We start from the raw sequence: 14,927 nt of genomic DNA, 5'->3' as shown, positions 1-14,927 counted from the left end.
TATATTCTCTCATGGGTTTCAGTGACTTTAGAGATAAGTATAGTTTTAAGAAACTGACTTTACCTGTTTCAGTCACTTTCAGTAAGTTGTTTCCTCCATCCAACAAATGTCAAGATATTGGCTGAAACCACATGTAAATGTTCGAGTCATTTAGACGTGGAGTAAACTACATGGAGTCCTCACAATTAGGTCCCGTCCGCTGGTAGACCACGTGGCTGACGGTGAAGTCTCTGCCCCCATGAGGCGAGGTCAGTGGGCCCCAGGCGTCTGAGAGCTCCAGGCAGATCCCCCAGCTCCGCCCACAGACCACGGGCTGCAGATGCTGCAAAGCCACGACCAGGTCAACAACCTGTAAGAGGCGACTCTGGGAAAGAGGAGGCGAGCAGCCGGGTCTGCGTCCCCCGAGTGCCGCAGGCTGTCAGCCCTGAAGGGCTGCGTGCCGCTCCCTGTAGCTCTCGCGGCGGTTTCATTTCCCCATGCAATTCCATGTGCATGAAAATGTGCAAGTCCCATTTTAACTGTAAGTGCTGTTACACACAGATGCGATGTGCGTCCCCTAAAAGGGAGCAAGTGCGTACAGAAGAAATGGCGTCAGCTGTGCCGTGGCCTGCGTGGAAAGGCCTCAATCTCAGGAGCACACACATGCTGCAGACGCTGGCCACACGGACAAGGATAAACATCTCCCTTTGATTTTTGGTTCTTAAAGATAAAACCCCCAATGGGTGCAACAAACCTCTCTTAAGGGGCCTCCACGGCCAGACCCACGGGGGTGGGGGCCGACTGCACAGCAATGGCCCCTCCCGAGAATGATAGTTATCGCCCTCTCCTAGTTACGCTGAAATACAACCTCGCTTTTATAAAAACTGTCTCCTGCAGGACGCACAAGTCCCTCCCTCCATCAGACTCTCGTTACAGTTCGACCTTCTGCTCTGATTTATGTGGCAGCGAGGCCCCTTCCAGCTCCAGAGGAGAGGGACGTGAGCGTCCAAACCACGCACAGGCTAACGTGTTCTCTCCACGGTAGTGCTCTTGTTGCAGCTTAATTGCATCTGGGTTTTATTTGGACATAAAAGAATAAATTATTTGGCCACTGCATTTATTCCACTGGTTTTTTTAAATGTATTGCGGTTCTATGAAAACAAAGTTGCTTTTTTTTTTTAATGTTATGATAGATTACAACCTTGTGAGATTTCAGTTGTACATTTTTGTTAGTCATGTTGTGGGTACACCACTTCCCCCTCTGTGCCCTCCCCCCACCCCCCCTTTTCCCTGGTAACCACCGATCAGATCTCCTTATCAGTATACTAATTTCCACCTATGAGTGGAGTCATATAGAGTTCATCTTTCTCTGACTGGCTTATTTCGCTTAACATAATACCCTCGAGGTCCATCCACGTTGTTGTGAATGGGCCAATTTTGTCTTTTTTTATGGCTGAGTAGTATTCCATTGTGTATATATACCACATCTTCTTTATCCAATCATCAGTTTCTGGGCATGTAGGCTGGTTCCACGTCTTGGCTATTGTAAATAATGCTGCGATGAACATAGGGGTCAAAGTTGCTTCTTTAAGAACGCTTTTAGTCAAAAATCTTTCCAAAGATAGAAGAGTCTGGGCTTTATAACAAATAAACCAAGTATGAGAAATGTTCAGACTAAGATTATACTCTTGTTGGTGGGAAATAGCTTCTTTCACTGAGACCTTGGGAATCACAAATTGGGCGTAAGTTCTCACTGAGAGTTCTGGGAGGTGCTTCTGATACCTGTAGTGTTTACTGTTCCATCGTCTGTAGGACCCCAGGGATCTAGAGGGTGGGGAGGTGGCAATTTCTTACAAAACCAAACGTACACTCACCATACAATCCAGCCATCATGCTCCTTGATATTTACCCAAAGGAGCTGAAAACTTACATCCACACAAACTTTTCTGAATGTTTATAACAGCTTTATTCATAGTTACCAAAACTCAGAAGCAACCGGGATGTCCTTCAGTAGGTGAATGGATAAATAAACTGTGGTCCACCCAGATGACAGAATATTATTCAGCACTAAAAAGAAATGAGCTATCAAGCCATGAAGTCATGGAGGAACCTTAAATGCATATTGGTAAATGAAGGAAGCCAGTCTGAAAGGCTACACACTGTATGATTCCAACTCTATGACGTTCTGGAAAAAGCAAAACTCTGCAGACGGGAGAGATCAGTGGTTGGAAGGATCTGGAAGGAGGAATGAACAGGGAGGCACAGAGGATTGTAGGGCAGTAACACTATCCTGGATGATGCTGTAACGGTGGATACACGTCCTTATACATGTGTCAAAATCTATAGAATGTATCACCAAGAGTGAACACTCATGTAGTTAATAACAACGTATCAATATTGGTTCACAATTGTAACAAACGTACCAGAGTAAAGGGAGATGTTAATAACAAGGGAAGTTGGAGGAGGAATTGGGGTCTATGGGACGTCTCCGTGCTTGCCGCTCAATTTTTCTGTAGACCTAAAGTGGCTCAGAAAAATCATCTATCAGCTTTTTTTAAAAAAGACAATCCTATTTTCTAAATGGACAAAAGATTTGAACAGAGACTTCTTAAAGGAAGATATGCAAGTACCAACAAGCACGTGAAAAAGTGCTCACCATTAGTCTTCCCGGAAATGCCAATTAAACAAAGTGAGGCAGCACTGCAAACTCACCAGAATGACTAAAACTTAAAAGCCTGTTATGGACTGAACGTGTCTCCCCAAATTTCCTGTGTTGAAATCCTAATCCCCAACAGTGGTGGCGTCAGGAGGTGGGGCCTTTGGGAAGCACTTAGGTCGTGAATGGGATCAGTGCCCTTACAAAGGAGACCCCAGAGAGCTCCCTCGCCCCTCGTGCCACGTGAGGACACAGCGAGAAGACACCACCTATGAACCGAGAAGGGACCCTCACCAGACACCGACTCTGCCGGCACCCTGATCTCAGACTGTCCAGCCTCCAGAACCGTGAGAAATAAATATCCGTCGTTTAAGCCACCCCGTCTGTGGTGTTCTTATTAAAGCAGCCCAAAGGGGCTGAGACAGACATCACCACCAAGTGTTGATGGGGATGTTGACTTATTCTTCAGATGCTGGTGCAGCCACTTTGGGAAACAGTTTGGCAGTTTCTTCTAAAGTTAGGCGCACACCTACGCGTGACCCAGCAATGCCGCCTGTGGGGTCCACTAAGAGCAGCGGAAGCAGACGTCCATAAAAAGACTTTGTAGCAGCTTATTCTTGTGACTAAAATGGATATGACCCAGTGTTGATCAAAGACGAATGGCTGTGCATCCGCCTAAGGCAGCCTCACTCAGCAACGCAAGGCCACATGCGCCACAGCCCCAGTCTGCAAAACCTGCCGAATGGAAAAGCCAGATACGAAAGAAGATGTACACACAATCCACGTGTATGAGGGTGAAAAACAGACAAAACCAATAACTGGCGGCAGAAATCAGAACAGCAGTTGCTTTTGGCGGAGAGAATTGGGGCTTTATAGGGAAGTGGCCTTGGGGAAATTTCTGGGGTTGATGGAAATGTCCTGTATCTGGAGAAAGGAGCAGGTAACATGGAGTTTGTCAAAAATCGCCAAACTGTACACTGAGATGTGTGCATATTTCTGTAAATTCTTCCTCAGTTTTAAAAAAAAAAACACAAAATGAGATTTAGTGTCAGCAGCCCCTGGATTTCTGTGGGATTTTCTCCGCCCTCTGGCACTCCTGTGTCCGTGTCTCACTCCAGCTTCCTCGCCCCAGGTCTGCCTCCCAGGTCTGCCTGCCGCTGGCCAGGGTGACGCCCCACAGGATGTCTGGATGATGGACGCAGAATGCCTGCTCCCCAGAGGACAGGGGGCCCAGAGGAGGAGCACGATCGTGCACGTGAGTGCACACTGGCGTGCTCCAACGAGCGCAGGCTGCTTCCCATCCACACACCATGCATGGCAGCTGTGTCCTCTCCCCACCTGCCCTCGCAGCTGGACATGGAGCCACCACGTGGTTAGGCTCATGGTTTCCACTGTCGCCGCATGGTTGCTGGCTTTGTGAGGATCTGGTGGCGTCCATGGGTGTGGTTGGGACCTCGACCCGCTCCCTTCAAGTCTCCTGGCCGCTATTGCTCTGGAGTTCTACCATATCATCATCTCTGCTGACTCCAGAGGGCTGTCCCAATGCTGTGTCTCCCACCGTCACCAGGCCTGCTGCGAGCTTGTGTGCGACGCGCCCCTCATCAGCACTCCCACGGCTTCAGCGTGGCCATGTGCCCCAGCCTCCGCAGGCTCACTCAGCTGGTGGCCTCTGGCCTCACAGCCATTGGACCCTCCCGGTGTTCTGGGCAGGCAGTGTCAGCAGCAGTGGGGCATCAATTTGTCCACACCCCACCTGAGGACTGGCTCCAGAGTCCTTGCTGAGACTTGAAGCTGGGAGCCACAGAAGAGCGCCTTGCATGCTGGGCCCTCGCCACCCGCCCAGCACCACAGGAGCCTTCCTGGCGCTCTCCTGGCCCCCACAGTGTGCACCCATGGGGTCCTCCAGCTCTGCTTTCCCCAGTCTGGCAGAGGCAGGATCAGCTCCATGAGAGGAGGGGGCAGCTTGTGAGGGGCCACTGCCCATGAATCCAGGGCAAGGGTCACCACCTCTTCAAGCTCAGGTCTTCATGGGAATCTAAGCCGAGACTCTCGAGGGCTCCACTGGGCACTGCCCACCCCACCCCCCATCTCAGGGGCGCTTCCTCCAGAGCAGGGGCTGACTCTGCCCAGGAGGCCCGGGAGGGCTGCTCTCCCCACAGCCCCGCCCTTGACCACAGAAGATCTGGGTCTCTCAAAAGGCTGCCTGAGGCCCCTTGAGTTGGGGCATCAACTTACACCCTTCAGGACACTGGTGCTACCGATAGTGACCAGCCGTCCACACAACCTCGCCCCGTGGCTGCTATGGCTTTAGCCCTGGGCATATCGCCAGGTGACAGATGTGGCCACTGGGTGCCGCAGCATGCCAGGGGTCACCTCCCCACGCCCCACCGGAGCAAGCCATCCTTTCTGATCCCGTGCTGTGGGCCTGCTTCCTCAGCCACTTTGGTGTGAACTGTCTTCATTTGTGTTCCCCCAGAAGTCACCCCGAAGACGGGCTGGCATCCAAGTCCTTCACTTGGAGGAGCTGGGACCACCAGGCGGGAAGCAGAGATGTGATTCGGGGGTGGAAGGCAGCCAGTGAGGAGGAGAAAAGCACCCTGACTTCCAGGAGCAGGCCTGGCCCTCCCCACCAGGCTGGTCCCCATCAACAGACACCATTTCACATGACACAGCCAGGCAGAGCACCTTGATAGGTCAAGACAGAAACAAGAGGACTTTGTAATTGCATCTGAACACAAACAAAATGTAAACATGGTTTGAGCCACAAAAATGACCCACTGGCCCCCGTCCCAGAGAATCCCCGGGACGGCCTCGCTCCAGGCCTCTCCCTCTGGAGAAGGTGCGTGGAGACGCCCAGTCTCAGAAGGACCCTGCTTCCCCACAGCATCCAGTCCAGAGCAAAGCCCGCCTCCTCGACATGCCCCCGACACCAGACCCGACCCGTCCTGGAAGCCCTGCTCACCGGGTCGCCAGAGCTTCCACGGTGTGTGTTCCGTCTCCCACGCCAGCGATACGCCCACCCTGCTCAGCTGCAGGGCGCCGTGGGTTGGATGTGGTTTCTTGAGCCAGCTTCACAGGGGACTGAAGGCTGTTCCTGTGGGACTCTGGGATGCGGGGCAAGTACGTGCCTGGGAGTTGTGCCCCTTCCCGACCCAGGGTGGAAGCAGCGGTCTCGCAGCCCCCTGGCCAGCCCTCAGGGTGTTAGCTCCTGCACTTCTGGCTGCCGCACCAGCAGAGCCAGTTCTGGGAAAAGGCATCACGGAGTAGCTGGGGCTCCAGAGCAGCCAATAAGGGACGGGTGGCCCCGGCAGCTGCCCGATTGCCCACATGACTGGAAATGTGGGGACCCAGTGTTGCCGCCTCTTTCGTACTTCCTGCTTGCTTCCTCCCACCTCATTTCTGCCCCCGTTAGATTAGTAAGTTTTCTCCCTCCTTCCTGTGTGTGAGTTATACACGTGTTCATGTTCTGTTCTTGCCGTGGTCGCCCTGAAATTTTTAAAGCAATTTATAATGACATACTAAAAAGATAGCAGTCCATTTCTGTCTTCTCTGTCCTTTGGGCAATTAGGAAGTTTAATTTCCGAATCCACGGGGGTCTCTGATTATCTCTGTGTGTGGGTCTCGACACCTGCTGTCCTGGGACTAGGCAGTGTTCCGTCTCATGCGAGTCGTATGCATGTGGTGGGGACCAGCCTTACAGCCCAGTCAGCGGTCACTTTTTGTAAAAATTCAAGTGAACTTTACAAGAATGTGCATTTCTCTGCTGAGCACAGAGCTCCTCATACCTCAGGCAGCCAATTGTGTTGTTTGAATCTTCTTTATCTTTCCCCGATTTTCAGCTGCTTGTTCGACTCAGCACTAAGAGATGTGTGAAACGCCCTCTCCCTGAGCCGCGTCCCCCTGGTCACGCGTTCTTTCCCTCAGGACTTGGGGCTCTGTGGAGCTCGGCTCTCCCCTGCTGTGTCTTGAGTTGCTGTTCTTCTCCATGGGGCTGCTGTCCGTGTTTGCGTGCCCCTCTGCAGGTGTCTGCCGGTCACCTTGCTGGTTCTTTCCCTTCTGCTCATGTCCAGAGTTGGGATCCAGCTTAGAGAGAGTGAGCTGAGGTTTTACTCTCTTCCCACCGTTTCTGACCCAATTTGCTTTTTATTCTGTGTTGGGCAGGAGCGCTGCTGGGCTTTTGATGACCCTGCACGCCTCTGTGGCCTGAGAGTTTGGCAGGGGCTGGGCAGAGTTCATCTGGGCCAGGGCGGTCAGCCTGCCCTGTGCTTGGTGAGATGGTGCCAGGCAACCTGGCCAGGTTCACCCCAGCGAGCAGGGCTGGGTGGAGAGGCAGATGCTCTGACTCATTCCCAGAGCCCTCGCTCCCATCAGGAGCCAGCCTGCTCCTCCCTGTCCCCTGCCGACCTGCCTCCCCGTAGCCCCGTCAGAGGGGGGGAAAGAGAACGTCCAGGAAGCAACCCAGGACGGCCCATTCTCCCTTGTGGCTCTGGGGCTCTGTGGGCAGGTGCGCTGTTCAGGGGCCGACCTGCGCGTCCCTCTCCTCTGTGTCTTTCATCAGCTGCTGGTCGTAATATTAATTGAATTGGATCATGCCTTTTCCAGTTAAATTTTTTAAGTAAACTTTTAATTTTGAAAGAGTTTTAGATTCACAGAAAAATTGTGAAGACAGTGGAGCATGTTCCCACGTACCCTGCCCCAGTTCTCCCTGTTGTTAGCATCTTCCGTTAGTGCAGCACACTTGTCGCCACGAGTGAACCAACACGGGTACATTTTTATTAACTGACATCTGTTCTTGATGCAGATCTCTTAGTCTTTGCCTGAAATCCTTTTCTGTCTCAGGACACCACCCTACCTTATTCCTTACGTGTCCTCAGGCTTGTCTGGGCTGTGGCGGTTTCTCAGACGTGCCTTGTTTTTGATGACCTTGACGGTTGTAAGGAGTGCTGGCTGTCTTCTTTTGTAGAGCGTCCCTGTCCCTCAGCTGGGATCTGTCTGTTTTTCTCATGGTTCGACTGGGGATATGGGTTTGGGGAGGAGGACCACAGAGGTGAGGTCTCATCCCGTCCCATTATCAGGGACACGCGTTGTCGTGTGACCTGTGGCTGTGGATGCTGACCCCGGCCTCCTGCAGTGGTGGTGGGTCCCATCTCTGCACTGCACGCTCCTGTTTTTAGCCCCTCCCCATACGTGCTCTTTCACCACGTGCAGCCCACACGCAGGCTGGGGAGTTTGCTCCACCCCTCAAGGGCAGCGTCTATGTGAGTTAGCTGGAATCCTTCTGCATGAGACATTTGTTTCTCTCCCCCAGTTATTTGTTTATTCAGTCATTCATATCAGTGAGGACTCATAGACATTTATTTGATACTTGGGTTAGAATCCAACACTATCTGTCATTCAGATTACTCCACCTTTGCCACTGGAGCTGGGTCGGGGTGCCCTTTCACACCCCCCATCATAGTGTGTTCTTTGTTATTTGGCATCCCCTTGCCTCTAGGTTTTCTTGTATATTTCCTGCCCCAGCCATTGGTGAATTTCTCCTGGTTGGTGACTTGATTATTCATTTAACTTTATTTCTGCTCACTGTATGATGAATTGGCTGCAGGAGAGAGAATCCATGGAGAGCGTCAATCGTTAATCTTAGCCTGGAAGTTCCAGCCAGGCCCCACCCCTGTTCCCAGTCCTGGGTGGTGAGGGAGGGCCAGGAGGTGTGATGGGGTGTGCCCCCTCCTTTGCAGGGTCACAGCCTGGGCCTGGTAGACACGTGAGTAGAGAGGCTGAGTTCTGGCTGATGGGCCCTGGAATCTAGGACTCCTCTGAGAGAATCAGGATTTTTGGCCACCTGGGTACAGAGCATGGGGCCCAGCTTGTGGGCAAGCTCTCTCTGCGGCTGCCAGCAGCACCCACACCAAAGGTTTGTTCTTAAAGCAAATTAAAGGTCAGTGTTTGGGCAGGCCTGGAAGGTTAGTTAATAAGACATTGACAGGTACCTTTCCAAGGAATCATCTTTGCACAGGGCACTCTGGAGAGACGAGAAGAGCCGTGGCAGGAGCTGTACCCCTGAGATGTCCTCCTCCGCCCATCAGTCCTGGGGTCTCCTGCTCCAGGATGGCGGCACCCCAGAGCTTCTGCCAGGCCCTCGCCCTGTCACATCCCAGCCTCCAGGCCTTTCCCCAGGCACACTGGACCCCCGCCCTCTCTCCTGGCAAAGTCCTTCTTTGCCTTTGCACAGCATAAATCTCAGTGGACTCACTCAAGCGTGCAAAAAACAGTGTTTTATTTTGTAGAAGTCAACTAAGCTTCGATTCCCATGCCTTGTTCTCTGGGGCTGAGAGAAATCACTCCGGGCACCATTGAGGCCAGGGGGCTGGCCCCAGACCTGAGTGGGGTCCTGGAGGCCAGCAGGAGGGAGGTGCTGCCAGGCCCCACCTCCAGACTGGCAGTGTGAACAGCACAGGACTCTGGGCACCGCAGAGCCGGCCCACTTGGCTGTGGGTCTTCCGTGAGCCTCAGGCTGCAGAGTGGAGCCCCTGAGCCTGGTCAATCCCCAGCCCCCTCCTCAGCTCCTGGGGTCCTGAGGGGCCACTGGGCGGGGCCCACCCCCACTCTGTCCTCAGACCGGCAGGCACCTCTGCTCCGCCAGCCAGGGAGCACTCAGGCCTCACATCCCACGGGCCTCGTCCCGAGGGGGGGACCACGTGGAGGCGGGGCTGGCTTCGTGTGGGGACACAAGGAGGACAGTCGGAGGAGCCTCGGGGGAGGACTGTCTAGGGAGGACAGTTGGGGAGGACAGACAGGGGAGGACGCTCATGGGGCAGGGTCAAGGGAGGACTTTCGGAGGCTCCCCCGACCCTGCGTTGGCACCTCCCCGGTTCTGATTGGCAAGGCCACTGCCACATGATGCTCTCGGAGCCAATCACGGCGTCTGATCTGCGAGCGCTGATTGGCTCGGGCTGGCGGGGCGGGTCGGTGGGATCCCAGCCCCCGGCGCAGCTGCAGGCTGAGCCTCAGCTCCGGAGTCTGGCGGCACTGGGCAAGGGCGTGCCGTGTGGCCCTTCCGTCCTCGCGTGCGTGGCCTACTCTGGCCTGGGATTGCCGCAGCCTGAGCCCGACCCAGTCCCTACGGGTCGAGCCTGGACCCGTAGCTCGACTCCCAATCCCCTGGCTGGATCCCCCCAATTCCGCCCCAGCCCAGCTCCCAGCCTGAGCCTCCAAACCCACCCCCATCCTGCCCCCAGCTCGACTCCCAACCCCCCAGCTGGATCCCCCCTAATTCCGCCTAAGCCCTGCCCCCCAAACCTGCCCCCATCCTACCCCCAGCTCCACTCCCAACCCTCCCCAGCTGGATCCCCCTAATTCTGCCCCAGTCCCGCCCCCAGCCTGAGCCCCGAATCCCGCCTCTGGTCCAGGCGCCTCACCCCGCCCGACCCAGGCTTCACGGGAACCGCCCCTCACCCGCGACGGGACCCCTCCTCTCAGACCTAATGGGAAGCTGCTAAGACAAGAATGGAGCCATTTCCGAGTTGTGTCGACAGGTGGCATAGACCTAGGGTGCCTCGGTCCCGCTGGCTCTGATTGTGGACAGCAGGATGTCTAGCTGCGGATTAGCGGAACTGGACAAATTGGTGCTTAATAACCAGACCTCTAAAATTTTGTCCTGACAGCCTTGATGGTTAAGTGGCTTGTGACTCAGGCAGCTCAGGAAGTGCAGGTCGCCTGAGAGGAGAGGAGATGGGAAACTGAAGCAGAGCACTGCCAGCTGCCAGGGCTGCTGTGTGCAGGGCCAGGGAGAGGAGTTCCTACAGCCAGCAGACGGGATGACCTGCGCCTGTGGAGTGGCGATGTCTCTGGAGGGCACCCAGAATGAAAATGTGCTCTGCTTCTCAACATAGAGTTAAATTCACAGCAAAGAAAGAGACTCTGCTAAAAGGCAAGCGTCACAAGCCCACAGTCAGCTGGAGTCACGGTCACCACCCTGAAGTGCCATGGTCAGCTGGAGTCACGGTCACCACCCTGAAAGGCCACGGTCAGCGGGAGTCATGGTCACCACTGTGAAGTGCCCAGGGCATCTCCTGCGTCAGGGCCCTGGTGTGGCTGTTCCTCTGCCTGGAATGCTCTCCCACTGGAGGCCCACGGGCCTCCCTCCCCCTTCCTTGGGGTGTCTGCACACGACACCCCTCCGAGGTGAGAGGATCGCCCCCGTCATCCTGTCTTATCCTGCTCAATTTCCCCATAGAAGAAATCACCGCTTGACTCCTGTGTTATCTCTGTCTCCTGGCATTGTAAAAATCGGCTCCAGGAGGAAAGGACCTCGTTATCCCAGTCAGTGCCTGGAACCGAGCTTAGCATATCGTAGGGGCTCAAGAAACATCAAGTGAGCGAGTGCCTCTCCCTCGAGTCCACGGACCCAGTCATCTGAGGGGTCTGACCCACCATCGCTGAGGAAGGTCTGGCCAGGGTTCAGGGGCCAGGCGCACCAGGTCACCTGGCACATCTGCGTCACTGTCCAGGACTGAGTCAGGTGGGGGAGGGGAAGCAGTTTCTGGGCCCTTCTGAGAGCACCATGCTGGGGGTGGCGTGCAGAGCTCAGAGCCACAGAGTTGGCTGCAAAGACTTGTGTCTGAGTTTTGGATCCAGGGAGGGAGGGTGGACAGCCGCTCCCTCCTCAGCAAGCGGAAGGTGCACTGGGCTGCTCAGCAGGACTTAGGGCTGGAGGCCAAACTCCCCCCAGAGGCAGGAAGAAGGGGGACAGGAGACACGGCCCTGTGCTCAAGGAGAGCAGCCCCCTCCCAGACCTTCCCCAACCCACCCAGCCGCAGAGGCAAAGGGGCCATGGCTCCCTGGCAGCCGTCAGGGCACAGCTCCATGAGGCGGGCCCAGGGGCAGGGGCAGGGTTCTGCGGCCTTTGTCCTCCTGGCTGGTCAGGTCTTACTGGAAGCTCTGTGTGCATTCCCAGCCAGCGGTGTGGGAAAAGCCACAGGTGACCCAGACTTGCCGCCTTCCTGGAGAGAGGCCCCCAGAAGGGAGGGTCAGACAAGGCCTTTCTGGGGACACAAGCAGCCACAGCACCTCGGGGTGGGCTTAGGGCACAGGAAGAATGTGGGCGGGGGGCCCAGAGGAGACGGCAGGGCTGTTCTCTGGGCGAGCCAGCAAGTCCCACGGGCTCCTCGTCAGGCCTCAGCCCAGATGGGCAGGTGTCCCCTGGGGAGTGGGCCCAGAGCTGCTGGGGTCAGAGGCCTCCTCAGCACAAGGAGGGGCCAGGACCCTCCGGGCTGTGCCAGAATTCACCAGGTGGGCCTGAGGTGTGGCCAGCACACCGGGCCCCGGGCCCCCAGCGGCTGGCACAGGTATGGGGAAGGAAAGGCCTGTGCCAAGGTCTGTGCAGCTCCGGGAGACTCACGGGTTGGGCCCTGAAGGGGCTGGTCAGCGTTTTAGATTGAGATGACTCTGGGGCTGCCTTAGGGAACTGGTCAGAGGGGACCATCTGGGTCAGGGTAGTGGGGCAATCCTGCAGTCACCCCAGTGAGAGGGGCAGGGGCTTCCTATGTGGCAGGATGTGGGGTGAGCAAGGGGGGGGTCCAACAGGGCCAAGAGGGTGCCGATCCCTGGGGGGGGGGGTCCCCCGGCTCCAGGACCCCGTGCTGCGCCCTCCCCCCGGCCGCCGTCGCCTCCGAGAGGAATCAGGACTCCGGCGCAGGGTGAAATCACCGGTGTTTATTGGCTGTGATTCCATCCGGAGGGAACACACGCGGCGGCCTCCGACATGCAGGAGGGGGCGCAGCGCGGGGACAGACGGACAGACGACATCCACGGTCTACCAAGCTCGGCTGCTCGGGCGCCCCCTGCGCGGGGAGCGATGCGGGGTTTCTACGACACAACGCCCTGCCTGCTCAGAGCTGGCTTTTTAAAGTGTGAAAACACGCTTTTAAAAAAGACGGACGGGGAGGGGCGCGGGCGCGGGCGCAGGACGCGGGCGCAGCGCGGGCGGCGGACATGCTCTCCGTCCCTGGACGGAGGGGCGCGCGGCGCGTATTGCCGTCTAGTGTTATGGCTTCTCTAAGAGCAAGGAGGGCCACGCCCCGGCCCGCAGCACGTGGACACGATGACTTCTCGATATGGACAGAAAGGGCTTTCTGTCGAGATAAAACTCCTCAGATGCAGAAGACCTCATTTACCTGAGATTCAACATATTGTGATGCAGAATAAACAAGGGAGAAAACGGAAGGGCCGGGAGGCCAGGTGGGTCGGCCCGCGGTGGTTTCCGGCAAACGCCGCCCCCGCTGGGCCAGGGACACCCCTTGGCCCCCAACTGGAGGCCGCACTCTGCCGAGGAGGGGACGGTGGAGGAGGGGAAGGACGGGCCTTTTGTCTCCACCCGCCTCTCCAGACGCACAGGTCGCGCCCCCGAGGGCTCCGGGTCTCCTCCCCGGCTCCCGCGGAAGGTCAGAGGCCAGAGGGCAGGGGATCCCCCCAGAGCAGCCTCGGAGGAGAGGACTGGAGGTGCCAACCAGGGAGGGGAGTGGGCCGGGCGCCGCAGGGCCCAGACTCAGAGGGGAGCATGAGTTACAGGGGCGGGGGGGGAGGGGGCGGAGTCTGAGCGTTTCCTCCTAAGCCTATTGCTTTGTTTCTCTTGGGTTGGAAGAGATCGGGGCCGGGGCATTCCCAAGAAGCAAAGCCCTCCAGGGGAGTGGGCCAAGAAGGGAGAGGAAAAGACAGTCAGACGGACGAAGAATATGAGAGGAGCAGATGGAGAGAGGTGGGCAACCCGCGGACAGGAAAATGCAGAGATCCAGCAACTCAGGTGTCGGTGGGGGAGGAGGTGGTGGGGGGCCAGGCTGATCCCAAGCCGGAGGGCTTCCCGCCCCTGCCCCAGGGGGACCCAGGCACCAGCTGCTTGCCCCTCTCAGCCCCCATGACTGCCTGCACGAGCGCCTCCCCCCAGTATGGCTGTGCTCCTGAGTTTGGGCCCGGACAAACGCCCACCAACGCAGGGACGGCGCACCGAGGGTGGTCGAGGGGCTGGCCCTTTCCGTGGCCCCGGCCTCCGGCGCTGCTGGGTGAGCGGCGAAGGGTGGGAGCAAGGGGCGTCCCAGGACGGCTCGGGGGGAGGGCCCAACTCACCCGCGGCCAGAGGAGCACGTGGACCAGTCCCCGGGGCCTCCAGCACAGACCACAGGGGCCATGTTGGTGGAGAGGTCGGACGCCCCTTCCCCGGTGGCGATGGCGATGGCAGTGCAGGGGGTGGGGAGGAGAGGTGAGCGGAGGCTCCCGAGGCGTGAGGGGCGTGGGGCGGACACACCTAGGACTATGGCTTATATTGGCGTTGGGGGGCTGCACTCTGCTCCCGACATCCCTTCGGGGGCCTCCGCGGAGGGCATGTGCGGGGGTGGGCGAAGGGGACGGTCGGGGGTGGGGGCTCCGGCTCGGCGGGCCGCCGTCCACCGCCGGGGGCGTTACTTCTTGAACATGTCCTGCAGCGGCCCGGGCAGGTACTTGATGACCGTGTCCAGGATGCTCTCGTCCTCCTCCTCTGGCTCGTCCCCGCAGCCCGGCGGGATGGCCTTCTTGGGCCGCGTCAGGCTGCCTTCCGAGTTGGCTTCCATGGCAGCCTGGGCTTCCGCCTCGCGCTCCTCCTTCTTCTTGATGCCGTACTGCGGGGGAGTGGAGAGCGCAGGGGTCAGGTGGGCGGGGGACCTTGCACCCCCCGAGGGTGTGGGGCTGGTTGTCCTTCGGGTGGGCCGAACTCAGGACCCGCCGAGGCTGGGGGGAGGGGCGCCCCTTGGCCGGGTCTGAGGTCCTGGGCCATGGTTAGGGAAGGGACGGGAGCAGAAGCATCAATGAGGTTAAAGAAGGAGCCTGGGGGAACGTGTGGGTGTCAGAATCCTACCGGGAGCACCCAAGTGCAGGCTTGCTAGCCTTGGGGCATGGCCTTTCTGCCAGGTGGTGGACCCCCACTGCCTGCTCATCTCTCCTCACCAGCTCCTCCTGAAAGAAGTGGGAGGCTCTGCTTCTGATGCTGGCAGGGGCGTACCCTGGGTCTCCAAGAAGGCCCTTCCCTCTGCTTCCAGACTGGGGGGCCTGGCTGTGTCCCACCCCCAGCACGCACCCATCTCCTCCCCTGAGGCTGCAGCTGGCTTCAGGCATCTGGGAGGCAAGGACCACCTTCAGCAGAGGTCCGAGAGGAGTAAGCCATGCTGTCAGCCCACCTGTGACCAGCGCACAACCCAGACCTTTCTCGGGCACCTGCGGCCAAGGGATGAGAGATGTGTCTGTGCTTTTTCAGCAGGGGACCTGA

The 14,927-nt window shown here is 57.5% G+C and overlaps 1 protein-coding gene across 1 annotated transcript in view; it reads right to left on the bottom strand.

Annotated features, from left to right (window-relative positions):
* Window positions 1–12,326: 12,326 nt before the first annotated feature.
* The window catches only part of CPLX1 (complexin 1), a 36,344-nt gene continuing 33,743 nt past the window's right edge, over window positions 12,327–14,927 (bottom strand). The window contains exon 4 of the mRNA XM_070613498.1: window positions 12,327–14,283. Within this exon, the coding sequence (XP_070469599.1) occupies window positions 14,086–14,283 (198 nt within the window). The 3' untranslated portion in view covers window positions 12,327–14,085. The remainder of the gene's footprint in view (window positions 14,284–14,927) is intronic.

This window comes from Equus przewalskii, chromosome 3 (assembly GCF_037783145.1).
Source record: "Equus przewalskii isolate Varuska chromosome 3, EquPr2, whole genome shotgun sequence".
In the NCBI taxonomy this organism is placed as follows: Eukaryota; Metazoa; Chordata; class Mammalia; order Perissodactyla; family Equidae; genus Equus; species Equus przewalskii.
Note: the sequence above shows the minus strand (reverse complement) of the source record. Positions and strands in the feature narration are given on the sequence as shown.